The following is a 12610-nucleotide window of genomic DNA, read 5'->3' on the forward strand; positions in this document are numbered from 1 at the left end:
ATACTTTTTAATGAATAACTCAACTCATATAAGAGACTCGTCTAAAAAAAATGACTTTTGAGACCGTCTCATAGGAGTTTTTGCCTATAATTATATATCTTTACTAATAGTAAAGTGTGCGTTGCTTAAAAAAAAAAGAGTAGCAAAGTGTGCGAATAATCAAAATAATTGATAAAGGTGGGCAGTATAAGGTGAAAATAATGATAATTGTATTGATTGTTAATGAAAGATATTATCATAAAATATTAGGCACAAAATATGGAGACAAATCATAACAAATACATGAAAATATATGCAAATTTATGCCAACCGGCAGAGTAGGTGCTGAATGTAATAAATTTGTAAAGAAAATCAAGAATCATATTACAATCTTATCATTGACGCTATTAATTTATCGTCTTTTGATCCGTCTTGTTTGGATTTGTTAGTTGATGATTGTAAATTCCTGGCACAAGGAATTTCTTCTTGTTTGTTTTTTTTGTTAAGCAATCAGCGAATCATGTTGTTTATGTTTTGAGCAGAGCAGTTGATTTTATGACTGATTTAGAGGGTCGAATCACTCCGCTGCCTTCTTTAATTTTTGATGTAATTTCGGTTAATCTAGCTTAATGATATCCTCCTTTTTCAAAAAAAAAAATATTACAATCTCATCGAAATAGTAAAAATATCTATTAATTAAAATTGGTGTCACAAGTATAGTAAAGAATACTTTGACCGGCTTGTCGCCCCGCCACCGCCGCCAGCCCCACGGCCACCGCCGATAGTTAATAACTTCCGAAGGGTTCTTTAAATCAATGGCCGCTTCATCTTCACCACCTTGCACTCCGATCCAGAACCGAAGTTACGGCCGGGAATCTTGTTTCTCTAGGACCCCAGTTGGGTGGCCAAAAAGCGGCAAAAATCAGCTCACAAAAAGGTACTCTGGGATACAGTCGGTAAATATGTCTTCCTTGCATAGTGTTGATTGTGGAAAGAAGAATAATGTGATGGAAGAAGCAGATAAATGGGAAATTGAAGCGTCTAGCGCTGTTAAAGCTGAGCTTTTTGTTCGGTTCTTTCGCGAGGCGTGGCCTTATCTTCTGGCTCATAGAGGCAGCACTTTCGTTGTGGTTGTTTCTGCTGAAATTGTTGATAGCCCTCATTTGGATCATATTCTCAAGGTACTTTTTTTCTGTTTCTTTGATTCGGTCACTTTCTTAGAACAGATATTTGTGCTGTATTTATTTTGCCTCTCAGCAGCAGATTGAATGACATCTTTGTTTACAAATTATCTGCTTTGCTTGGTGTTGTTTAGGATATTTCTCTCCTTCATGGGCTGGGAATCAAGTTCGTTCTTGTTCCAGGGACGCATGTTCAAATCGACAGGCTTCTAGCCGAAAGAGGTATCAAAATCATCACATTTTTGTTATGCTTTGATTTACTTGCAGATAACTGGAGTTCTGTATTTGGTGAGCTTCTGTGTCTTGATGCACCTCTATATATATAAGACTCTTGGGGGTTCCATTTATCATTAGAAGTGTTTTATTTCGTGTGTTTGTTTTTTCTATTCTTCCATAGTGTGTAATTAAATTGACGTGCACCGTGTGCCAGGGTTCGAACCAAAGTTTGTTGGTAGCTACAGAGTTACGGATCCTGATTCTCTTAGAGCGGCAATGGATGCTGCAGGAAGGATTCGTTTTCTGATTGAAGCAAAGCTGTCACCTGGACCTTCTTTAAGTGGCGTTCGACGTCATGGAGATAATAGTCGGTGGCATAATGGTGTCTGCGTTGCCAGTGGTAATTTTCTTGCCGCTAAGGTTAGAAATTCTGGCATTTGGAGTCTGGTTTTTATTTTCTTTGGAATGCATATGATTGAATAATATTAGTTTGATGGATACTATTGGTGTTTAGCTTGTGATTTCATTGTTATCATTCTTCATTTGCAGAGAAGGGGAGTGTTCGAGGGTATTGATTACATGTCGACTGGTGAAGTTAAGAAAATTGATGTTGCTCGCATGAAGGAGAAGCTTGATCAGGATGGTATTATAATTTTAAGCAATCTCGGTTATTCGAGTTCTGGGGAAGTATTAAATTGCAAGTACGGTATATATCTTTTGATAGGCATTTTGGTTACTACATGCAGGATGTGTGTACTCCCTAATATCCTTTGGATGAGTTTTTCAAATCCTATGACTGTTAAAGCAAAATATAGATGATCATGATGATATGGTTCCAGTCTCGAAATATTTTTGGTTATCAAATTTATGAATTTTATCTTCATAGAAGATGAAATATATACCTTTATTAAGTTGTTTTCACTATAATTCATGAATGAGTTATCATTGCCTTTGAAATGTCAAAGTAACACTTGGATGCGTAAAAGTCAAGGATTTAAAATTCAAGTCGATCTTGGATGCGTAATTTCTAGATCTTCGTTTTCCAATGTATTCCTGATCTGTATGTGTATACCTTGGATGTTATGGATATTAATTTGTGGCATATATAACCTGGTCCCCAACTTGTTAGGGTGCGTTTTGAAGTACAATGATGTCGTTCTACCATCTCAAAAGAGCTAGAATTTTCGAGAAAAGTAGTTCTAACTTAATTTGTTTTTACCACCATCTCTTCTGGAAGTACATGTGCCAATAAATATATTCTGCTTTCCCTATGATGCAGCACCTATGAGGTTGCTACAGCATGTGCCTTGGCTCTTGGTGCGGAGAAACTAATTTGCATCATTGATGGGCCAATCGTGGATGAGTTTGGAAGACTTATTCGGTTTTTATCGCTTCAAGATGCGGATGTGTTGATTCGGGAAAGAGCTAAACAAAGTGAGACGGCTGCTAAATATGCAAAAGCTGTTGCTCAAGAAGATCTTCCTTCTGTTGCATATGAGAATTCAGATCACTCCTTCCCTTTTCTGAAAGGGAAGGCTTTTAGTCCCACTCCTAAATTTCAAAATGGTGTTGGCTTTGACAACGGGAGCGGATTTTGGTCAAGTGAACAAGGTTTTGCTATTGGAGGTCAAGAAAGACTGAGTCGATCAAATGGTTACCTTTTGGAATTAGCTGCCGCAGCTTTTGTCTGCAGAGTAAGACTTCATGATTTGACAATCTCCTTTTACTCATCTCTAACTATTTTATTCTATATTTGTTCTTCTATATGTTATTAGGGTGGTGTCCAGAGAGTTCATTTACTGGATGGTACTGTTGGTGGTGTTCTACTACTAGAACTGTATCAAAGAGATGGAGTCAGTACGATGGTGACTAGGTATGTATGTCTCTTTAGCAGATGAATGCAAATCATTCTCATGTGGTATGTTTCAGCTTTACCAGATGCTCTTTTTTCACACATCAAAACTGGAAACCAGATTCCCAATTCGATGAGCTGCGTATTTAAAATTTTAAGCCTGTTCAGCACAACACAAGGTTCTCTATGCAATTTTATAGTGTGTGTAGAACTGCAAATTCTATTGCTAAAAAAAAGGAGTGAAAATTTCAGTCTAAGGGGTCTTGAACTTGAGCTTGAGGCGGCTCATAACCACATATTTGTGGTGTTTTCTTACTAAAATGACTATTTGGTATCGTTAAACTATGATTTTTCTGCTAACATATGATTAATGTTTCATTTATTTGTCAGCGATCTGTATGAAGGGATGAGAATGGCTAGGATTAGTGACCTTGACGGAATCAAACAGCTTTTGCTACCTTTAGAGGAGTCTGGCACATTGATAAAGAGAACTCGGGAAGAGGTTAATAACTTTGACACTTACGATCATTTGACCCGGATTACGTTTATCATCTTCACTCTATTTGCTTATCATTTCCTTCAACATTAGCTACTCGAAGCAGTGGATTCATTCACTGTTTTGGAAAGAGAAGGCCATGTTATAGCCTGTGCAGCTCTTTTCCCTTTTCCTGAAGACAGGTGCGGAGAGGTAGCTGCTATAGCTGTTTCTCCTGAATGTCGCGGCCAAGGACAAGGAGACAAGTTGCTTGGTATATGATATAAACATCTTTTTTACTCGATCTCTTGAGTCATTTTTTTCCCCTATCTTTTGGAGACTATGATAGATATTTAAGGCTCTATTGTCATGCTTTTTGTTCATGCATTGGTTTTCACAAGTTTGATTCCCATTTATTTTCCCATCTATTTCGAGTTGTGTATCTCACATGTTTCAATTATTTTGTTGTTCAACAGATTATATCGAGAAAAGGGCTTCCTCTCTTGGGCTGCAAATGCTTTTCCTGCTAACAACACGAACAGCAGATTGGTAAGTGACTCAAAAATTCTAAATATTGAATGAAACCAAAACCATTAAACTTAATCGAATAAGTGAAAAATCGAGGACTTGAAAATTTTATTTATATTTGTATTAGGTTCGTTAGGCGTGGGTTCTTGGAATGTTCCATTGAATCTATACCGGAGCAGAGGAGAAGCAAGATCAACATATCTCGTCGATCCAAGTATTACCGGAAAAATATTCGGCCTGATACAAGTGGTATTCCTCTCAATGGTTCTTTGACGTGATTTCTGGTAAATTTTTTTGTCCAGTCAAGAAAATCATCTTGCAGGATTTCCCGATTCTTCTTTTGTGAGATAAATATAGCATGTATAATGTAATTACTGGAAGCTCTTCCCGTTCAAGCCCATTTATAAAGGAAGCTCTCTCATGATCTTTTTTTTTTTACAAAAAAAAAAAAAAAAAGACAAGAAGAAGAAAAAATTCAATTCGTTTCCGTTAAATACTCTGGCGTTGTTACCTTCCTAAACTAGATTCTTTTGGATAATTAATTTCATCAAGTTGGTTTTGAGCGGTTCGACCACATGCTGCGCCTTTGAATACTACATTCAATTTATGTCATGTCTTCAATTGTAACATAAAGGGGCCACACCTCGCTCGAATTTTTGTACTAAATGATTTCAATAACAAGTGAGTCCACATTATGAGGCTTGCAAGGGTTCGTCTAATTCGTGGGAGATAAATTGTTTATAATATGAGAAAATAGTAATTTTATAGGGACAACGAAATTTGTGTCTATATATTTGAGACCAAAAAAGGTGTTCTATGTAATTGAGACAGAGTGGGTATTTGACGCTCACTTTCCTCGGCATGTTATAATTTTTACATCTGATCATAATATAAATGTCAAATGCATAATATATATAATTGTTAAAAAAAAAAACTCCTCAGAGTTAAACACTAAACATAACAAATAACAAATATTATAATTTTTACATCTGATCATAATATAAATGTCAAATGCATAATATATATAATTGTTAAAAAAATAAATCCTCAGAGTTAAACACTAAACATAACAAATAACTAATAATCTATTCAATGGACTGAACAAATATTGATAAATCACCGTCTTTAATTACATCATTAGAGTAATGACGTAAAAATAAAATGAAATTATCCCCAAAAGTTGGTGGTCACTACAGCTACGGGCTGACTGTGACTTTTTTCCATAGGCTATTCAAGCAATCCAGTAGACTGCAACGATTTCTTTTTTGAAACATGGTTATGACAACACACGTCGACAATAAATCCATATCCTTCTTGCCCTCCTAAGTATATGTCATATGGTACTATTTACGTGAGAACAGACCTTTCTACTCATGGAATATGTCGTGCCATCAAACACTTATTATTCTCCAATAATTTAAATGAAACAGCAAAACAAGAGTTGGGGACAGAACTCACGACCAAGAAAAAATTCAAGCATCATCGCTCCAAAATAACGAAAGGGCCAGAAGAACTACGTGCATGCTTAATGTCTGGCTTAAAGAACGCTGTGTTGTTGGCTTAATATCGGAGAATCGGAATGCGCAAAAAAAGAAAGTGTATTTCTTATATTTTATTAAGCAAGTGTGCTTCCATTCCAAGACCACCTCAAAAAATGATATTAATGTATCAAACTGCAAAATGATGTTCTCAAGGCCTAAGTGCAAGGGACACTCCAAATCTGGGAATGTTATCCAAGGCTTTGGTATCGAACTCGCTGGATATAGTGACCACTGATTTCTGCATAACCTCGTGCTGCAAAACAGTAGCTAGAGTGCCGTGATTGTTAAGCTTCACCTTTACGAGTGTCAGGTGGTCAAGGGCGTGAGATCCTCCCACGGTAAAAGTGTTCTCATTCGTGGACAATTTCCGGGTGAACTCAGCCACAGCTGCACTCTTCTTCAACTGATCTAGGTAGCGTATGTATGAGGTCTTTATGGTGTCCCCTTTGTCACCCCTGCACCGCAAAAATTGAGAAACTAAAATTTTCTACTTTCAATAAGATATCAAATGGGAATAGAAAGAGATACCCTGAAACTTCGTTCATATTTTTGAGAAATTTACATCTTCGTAAGATCAATAAGGACTTACAAAATTATTGATGAACAGGATTCAGGTTGTGTCACGGTAATACCAGCAGTATACTTCACTAGTTTTCTAGACAAGGTCTCATAGCCAGCTTCTACTCCCACAGCAAAAGTGGGAGTACCAAGGGTGACCGAAAAATCGATTGGAGGGGCTTGGTTAAGACCCACAGCAGTAGCAATAGATGCGTGAGGGTGGAAGTACTGAAACTCCAGCTGCACTAGCGAAAGCAGTGGCAAGTTAGAAAATGAAGAAGGATCGTTAAACTTGCGTGAAGTTTAAAAAGAAATTTATGTGCAGCAAGCGAACACCTTGCCAGAATCATAATTCGGATATTTCAGATTGGCAATAGTCTTTGACGAGGGGATGATATCAGCAACAGTTAAAATTACTGAGATCTGCCAAAGGGAAAAGTGGGATCAGAAATGATGGTGGAAGCTGGAACAAGTGCAGTTTGATTGGGAATTAGTAGTTATTCTCACATTCGATTCTGTATCAACTTTGACATCTGCAGACGTATTCTTGTATATGTACTGGGCTGTGACATCACCAGATGAGTAGCCTCCTTTTTTCACAGTGGATGTTGTGAGGGCCTACATCGAGAATAAAGAGGAAAAGTAGAAAACAAGCGTTCATTCCATTTAGCAAGAAATGTCAAATCACAGCAGAGAATATGATGCAAAATGAAGGATGAAAGCCCAGTTGACATTTGAGGTAACTGCATACATACAATAGCAGAAATGTATGATATAAAAAACGAGTAAAAGATCCCTTGACGCAGGGATACTATCTGCAACATTTCATTTTCAAATGAACATTTATAAATTAGCGTCTTTAGTCTTTCTAATAAACCGACATTGCACTGAGTAGCTACCAAGGAATCCAGGTAAAATAATGAAACAGACCTATCAACAAAATATATAAAGAAATAAATAGAAGGACAACCATCTACGCGTCTCGCCTTTGTCCCCCCAAGTCCTAAGGCTCCCAACCAACCAAATAACAAAGTTAATAGAGAAAATGGAATTGCATAAATGCCATGGAGATAATTTGTAATAGGCCACCGAATACAAACTTTGAAAAATTCTAGCTTTTGATGACAGAGAATGACCACAAGATGTGCAATTATTTGCTAAACGAAAGAGAGAAAATCTATGATCAGATTCAGTGACTGAAGTAGATTTGAAAATACCTTAGCCCCTATTGCTGAAATACGTTTTTGTTGCTCATCTTAAGAAAACGTGTAACCACCACCAACAACATATAACTTAATAACCAGACAGAAAAAGGAGCTTACAAATGCAGAAACACAATCCAATCATCCATAATTAAATAAGTTAAGAATACATTCATACAAAACAACCTTTTTTTGAAGCACAAAATCCATTGACAATGAAGTACAATAGATAACTGATGAAAAACTAGCATAGTTTAGATTTTTTTTTTAAAGCTAGCATTGTTCATGGACAAAAAATGTCAGTAACATCAAAATCAAAATGGCAGGGCATAATAGTAAATGAAAATTCACTGATAACATGCTTATCAAAAACCATTTAAATCCACAGAAAGACCATTTGTTAAATGGGCTCAGTCAAGTTTCTTATTGCAAATTTAGAACTCCACCCTTCCTGCATAAAAATTTGAGAATGAAATGATCGAAAAAAATTCTAACAAACAAGGAGCATTGAAAAAAATCACGTAGAAACTCTGATATACGCGGACATCTTATATTCGCGGATTGGGGGTATAAGGTAATGAATAATTTTCATACCACTCCGGAGTCGCTGTACGTGGAAACAGAGAATTTGTGATCCGAAATATAGTCCTTGGTCAGCAGATCTACACAGAACGAGTAAATACAAATTTAAATCTAACAAAGAGCTCAACGACTTAAAACATTAAATTTTGGATCGGAGAAATCAAACCTTTGGCTTTCTTTCCGAAGTCCGAGAACAAACCCGGTCCCTTGCTCATCGCTCCGCCCTAATTTTGTATTTGCTAAATCGAATTCAGAGTACGAGAGCTGGAGACTGAAAGATAATGGAGATTTTGGGAGAGGGAATTTTTTCGTTGGTTTGGGACTGTTGGAGTGGAGATATGTCGTGAAATGCGAGGTGGCTTGGAAAAGGGACAACGCAGTGACGCGGATATTTACCATTCACACCCTCGGTTTACTTTTATTTACATCTGATTCCTAACCTCTCTGTCACATTTCAAGTCCTTCGTTTCGGTCGAAGCAAAATAAACCGATTTCAGCCAATGGTCGAAGTGTTCCCGAACTCTAGTGATTTTGGGCTCAAATCCCTTCGTGTAATGTTTAGTTCCCAGTCCTACAGTATGAAAAAAGAGATTTCAAAAGTGTAGATTAGATTTCAAATTCCATATTTGTGTTCAATATAATTTATTTCCACGAGTCTGAAAATAAATTATGTAGAAATATTCACCATCAAAATAATAGTGCATTTTTAAATGTGGATGAATTCGTTAATCTTAGAGTCAATGAGTTGATCGAGAAGGTCTCCTAATATATGAATTTCGTGAATGAATCAAAAGTTTTGTCCTTCTCGTCGGCATTTGCACGAGCGAGATGAAGCATGACTTTAAGATGTGTACAAAAGATTGAAAATGACATGGGAGTTAGGTTACAAGAAGGTAGTGCTTGACATAGACGCAGAGACATTAGTGAAGTAGCTCTTCTCCATGGCGAAGCAACACCATGATCAGATATGGAGCCAATAGAGGTCAGTGGTTGCATTCGTCACCCCTCAACTTCGTTTTATATATAGTATTCTATCCTTCAATTTTGCAACTGTAGTTCATTTTACTTGTCGACGTCGCCCCCCTTCATCCAATTTTGAAGGAAAAGATATATGATTTAAAATTTTTACATCTTATCACATGTATATGTTCATGTTTATGGTGTTAGTTATGGATTGGCGTCTCTATCGATTCTTTCTCCATCTACGTAATAAATCATAATTATAAACAATAAAAGACTTTCATCTACAACAATAACATATATAAGTTTTTGATTCAAATAAAATAAAATAAAATAAAATGGAAGTATAAGAAATGGCGGCTGTGACAATGTTCTTGTCTTGTAGTTGTGCGAATTTTCAAATTTATCAATTTTTACATTTTTTTAATTAGAAAATATAGAAAACATTACAAATTTTGTTTTTTTTTAATTTATTTATGTTGGACTCTTGTAATTCTGATTTTTTTTATGGTTGATAATAGTATTTTATTTTTAGTTTTATGTAATTTTAGTAAAAAAAAATTTATCAAGAACGATAATATACATGAGGGTTTCGCGCATCAGTCTCATGGGCTCGTGTTAACAAGTCACATAATTGGATTTATTTAATTGAAATTTGAATTTTTTTTTTTATACAGAAATTTAAAATTTTGAATATCGTGAAAAGACAAATATATGAAATAATTAAAATTTTCGCTTCATTTCCTATTATTTGGATATTCAACCAACTTCAACTCATGGCCTATCTATAAAGATATATTTTATTTCGGGAAAAAAATAATTAATCAAAGGGGCTAGGCCAGGAGCGGTTGATTAAGATCAGATCTAATATGGTTCGATGAAGCGATCACAGTGACTCACGAACCATCCAAGTCACATGGAACCGTCACGGACTCACGATATTCGGGTTGAAAAATAAAAGATAAAAATAAAAAATCTATACTATTATATAAAATTTGAGCCTATTATAGTAACTAACTTTGAGACACCAAAATTTTTTATTCCATAATTACCTTTTCTTATCCACAATCTCAATAAACCTCCCTTTCAATCTATTTTTTGTTTTAAAAAAATTGCATAAAAATATATACTTATATACTATTATATAAAAGTTGATCCTATTATAATAACTAACTTTGAGGACACAAAAATTTTTTATTTCATAATTACCCCTTCTTATCCATTATCTCAATAAACCTCACTTTCAATCTATTTTTTGATTAAAAAATGCATAAAAATTATTTATTTTACACTTGCAAAGCATGTGCATTTTGCCCTAGTATCTATACTATATTATAATAGTTTAGCCCTTTAGACTAACCGATTTTTGTGTGTCAAATCACACCAAAAATTCTTTTCATTTTACCCCTAAATTTAAAACATATCTCTTTTATATTACATCTTAAATAACTAAATTATCATTGTTTTTCTCTAACAGTCTTTATCTTCTTTTATCTTTATTTCTTTTTTTCAAATTTCATCATTTATCAATTTCTATTAAATTATTTACAACATGTTTTTACAACTTTTTTCTAATTTATATATCAAATTATCAAGCACGTGAAAATCACGTGTCACGATCGGTAATATATATCATATTGCACACGCTAATATTAGATTATTTCATAAAACCAATTAATTTATAGAATTTATTTTTTTAAAAAAAATAATATATGAACCGCGAAATCGACGAAAGGCTCGAACAGTGTGGAATAAATGGTTTACCGGAGCGGTCCAAGAACGATTGAATTTGAAAATGGGGCCCTTATATTACTTCATTCCCGCTTCCTAAATTTCTCATTCCCGCTTTTCGTACTCTGCAAACGATTTTCTTCGCTCCATTGCTTTACCACAAGTTTGTGCCGTTGCGATCGACTCTTGGTTCCATTGCCTCGCCGATTTCGGCATTCTCGAGGTAATTTCTCAGCTTCATTTCCGACTCAAGACCACGGGGATTTCTTTTGGAAATGTTGAAAGATTTTAATTTTGTTCGGATTTAAATCAGTTTAGTTTTGTTATATTTCGTTACAGTAAGCCTGGAATGGGAAATATGGCATGAAATAGGGTGATCGTGATTCTAATTTTCTGAAAATCGGCTTTTATCATCTTAAGAAATGTAGGGAATATGTCATAGAAAGTCGTGGGAAATTGCTTTAGTTTGTTGTTTTTCACTCATATATGATATATGCTTGACTTGCTGGGGAATCTTGCCTATTTTTGGTGTCAAATTGTCTTTGGTGGAGAATTAACCATTTTTATAATAAAAGTATAGACGTTTTAGAAATACATATAAGTTATTATTTAATCATGAACTTGTTGTTCTAGGAAGGGAGCATGGGTATATACCATATATACCTTATTCAAGTTCTGTTCTTCCTTCATCTGTACTGACTGCTTTAATCCGTGAAAACCTGTGTTTGAGAATCTTTTGAAACGAGATATGCAATTTTTCTTTCATTGTTGGTGCATGGAGGTTGTGATTTGCTTATAATTAATTAATGGATGGACAGATGAGCACTTAAATTTAGCGAGTACATTGTCTCACCTCTCCTTTTATTTTGTTGTGATGAGTTTATACAGGGCTGGGCAATAACAATTGTTTCTCTTAAATAAAGAGAAGTTCATTTGTTTTGTACTTTTGAGATTAACTTCCTCCAATTCTACATTGTTATTTTCAGGTTAATTTTGAAAATGACAAACAAAAGAATGCTAAAGTTGCTTCAAAATAGCATAAGACGATCTAGGGGAGAAGAATCCAACAATATAGGAGTTGATGATGAAAATGAATCCCACGACAGATCATCAAATTCACCAGAAACACAAAATGATGCACAAGAATAGGGATGACAATGGGGCGGGTCGGAGATGGTGAAGACCCGAATTCAAATCCAATCTCCATACCCGCCTTAATCCCCATTAATTCTTATCGGGATTCCCCATACTCATTTTCGCAGGGATCAAGTCAACATCCCCATACTCATACCCGAATATATATATATATATTTATATATATATTATAAATAAATTTTATTATAATATATATATTTATATTTATATATATATATAGAGAGTTTTGTTATGCTGCACACCTATCATGCCCAACTCCGTGCCCACCATGTACAAGTCAACTCACCTATTGTACATGGTGGGCACAGAGTTGGACATTGTTGGTGGACAACATAACAAAACTATATATATATATATATATATATATATATATATATATATATATATATATATATATATATATGAATTAATAAATTTTATTATATAAGAATATAAAAATTATTATTCAATTTATAATAAAATACCTAAAATAATTTGTGTCAATTTTTATTATAATATTAACTTTTAAAATTAATAAAAATATTTTAAATACAAAATATTTCTATAAATCAAAATTAATATTTTTTAAAAAATACTATGTATCAAAAATTTATTAAGATTATATATTGTTTCTAAATTTATCAAAATTAATAATATATATATATATATAT

The 12610-nt window shown here is 34.4% G+C and overlaps 2 protein-coding genes across 2 annotated transcripts; one reads left to right on the forward strand and one right to left on the reverse strand.

Annotated features, from left to right (window-relative positions):
- Window positions 1-637: 637 nt before the first annotated feature.
- Window positions 638-4774, forward strand: LOC140882242 (probable amino-acid acetyltransferase NAGS1, chloroplastic). Its single transcript, XM_073288109.1, has 10 exons — window positions 638-1160; window positions 1295-1382; window positions 1591-1796; window positions 1926-2077; window positions 2656-3070; window positions 3152-3249; window positions 3619-3730; window positions 3818-3977; window positions 4180-4252; window positions 4359-4774. The coding sequence occupies exons 1-10, from the start codon at window positions 795-797 to the stop codon at window positions 4507-4509; spliced, it is 1821 nt and encodes a 606-aa protein (XP_073144210.1). The 5' UTR covers window positions 638-794; the 3' UTR covers window positions 4510-4774.
- A 1037-nt stretch (window positions 4775-5811) lies between these two features.
- Window positions 5812-8468, reverse strand: LOC140882517 (mitochondrial outer membrane protein porin 2-like). The gene is made up of 6 exons (XM_073288571.1): window positions 8281-8468; window positions 8127-8194; window positions 6838-6948; window positions 6667-6753; window positions 6362-6570; window positions 5812-6227 (listed from the first exon to the last, which is right to left on the reverse strand). The coding sequence occupies exons 1-6, from the start codon at window positions 8327-8329 to the stop codon at window positions 5921-5923; spliced, it is 831 nt and encodes a 276-aa protein (XP_073144672.1). The 5' UTR covers window positions 8330-8468; the 3' UTR covers window positions 5812-5920.
- Window positions 8469-12610: the final 4142 nt, after the last annotated feature.

This window comes from Henckelia pumila, chromosome 2, assembly GCF_033568475.1.
Source record: "Henckelia pumila isolate YLH828 chromosome 2, ASM3356847v2, whole genome shotgun sequence".
Classification (NCBI taxonomy): Eukaryota; Viridiplantae; Streptophyta; class Magnoliopsida; order Lamiales; family Gesneriaceae; genus Henckelia; species Henckelia pumila.

Bases quoted from the DNA above. Each gene is read 5' to 3' on its own strand.
- LOC140882242 (XM_073288109.1), top strand. From the start codon at position 795: ATGGCCGCTTCATCTTCACCACCTTGCACTCCGATCCAGAACCGAAGT. The intron at 1,161-1,294 runs GTACTTTTTTTC...GGTGTTGTTTAG, and splicing joins ATTTGGATCATATTCTCAAG to GATATTTCTCTCCTTCATGG. The intron at 3,071-3,151 runs GTAAGACTTCAT...ATATGTTATTAG, and splicing joins CCGCAGCTTTTGTCTGCAGA to GGTGGTGTCCAGAGAGTTCA.
- LOC140882517 (XM_073288571.1), bottom strand. From the start codon at position 8,329: ATGAGCAAGGGACCGGGTTTGTTCTCGGACTTCGGAAAGAAAGCCAAA. The intron at 8,195-8,280 runs GTTTGATTTCTC...CGTTCTGTGTAG, and splicing joins CTTCGGAAAGAAAGCCAAAG to ATCTGCTGACCAAGGACTAT. The intron at 6,571-6,666 runs GTGTTCGCTTGC...TCGCTAGTGCAG, and splicing joins CGAATTATGATTCTGGCAAG to CTGGAGTTTCAGTACTTCCA.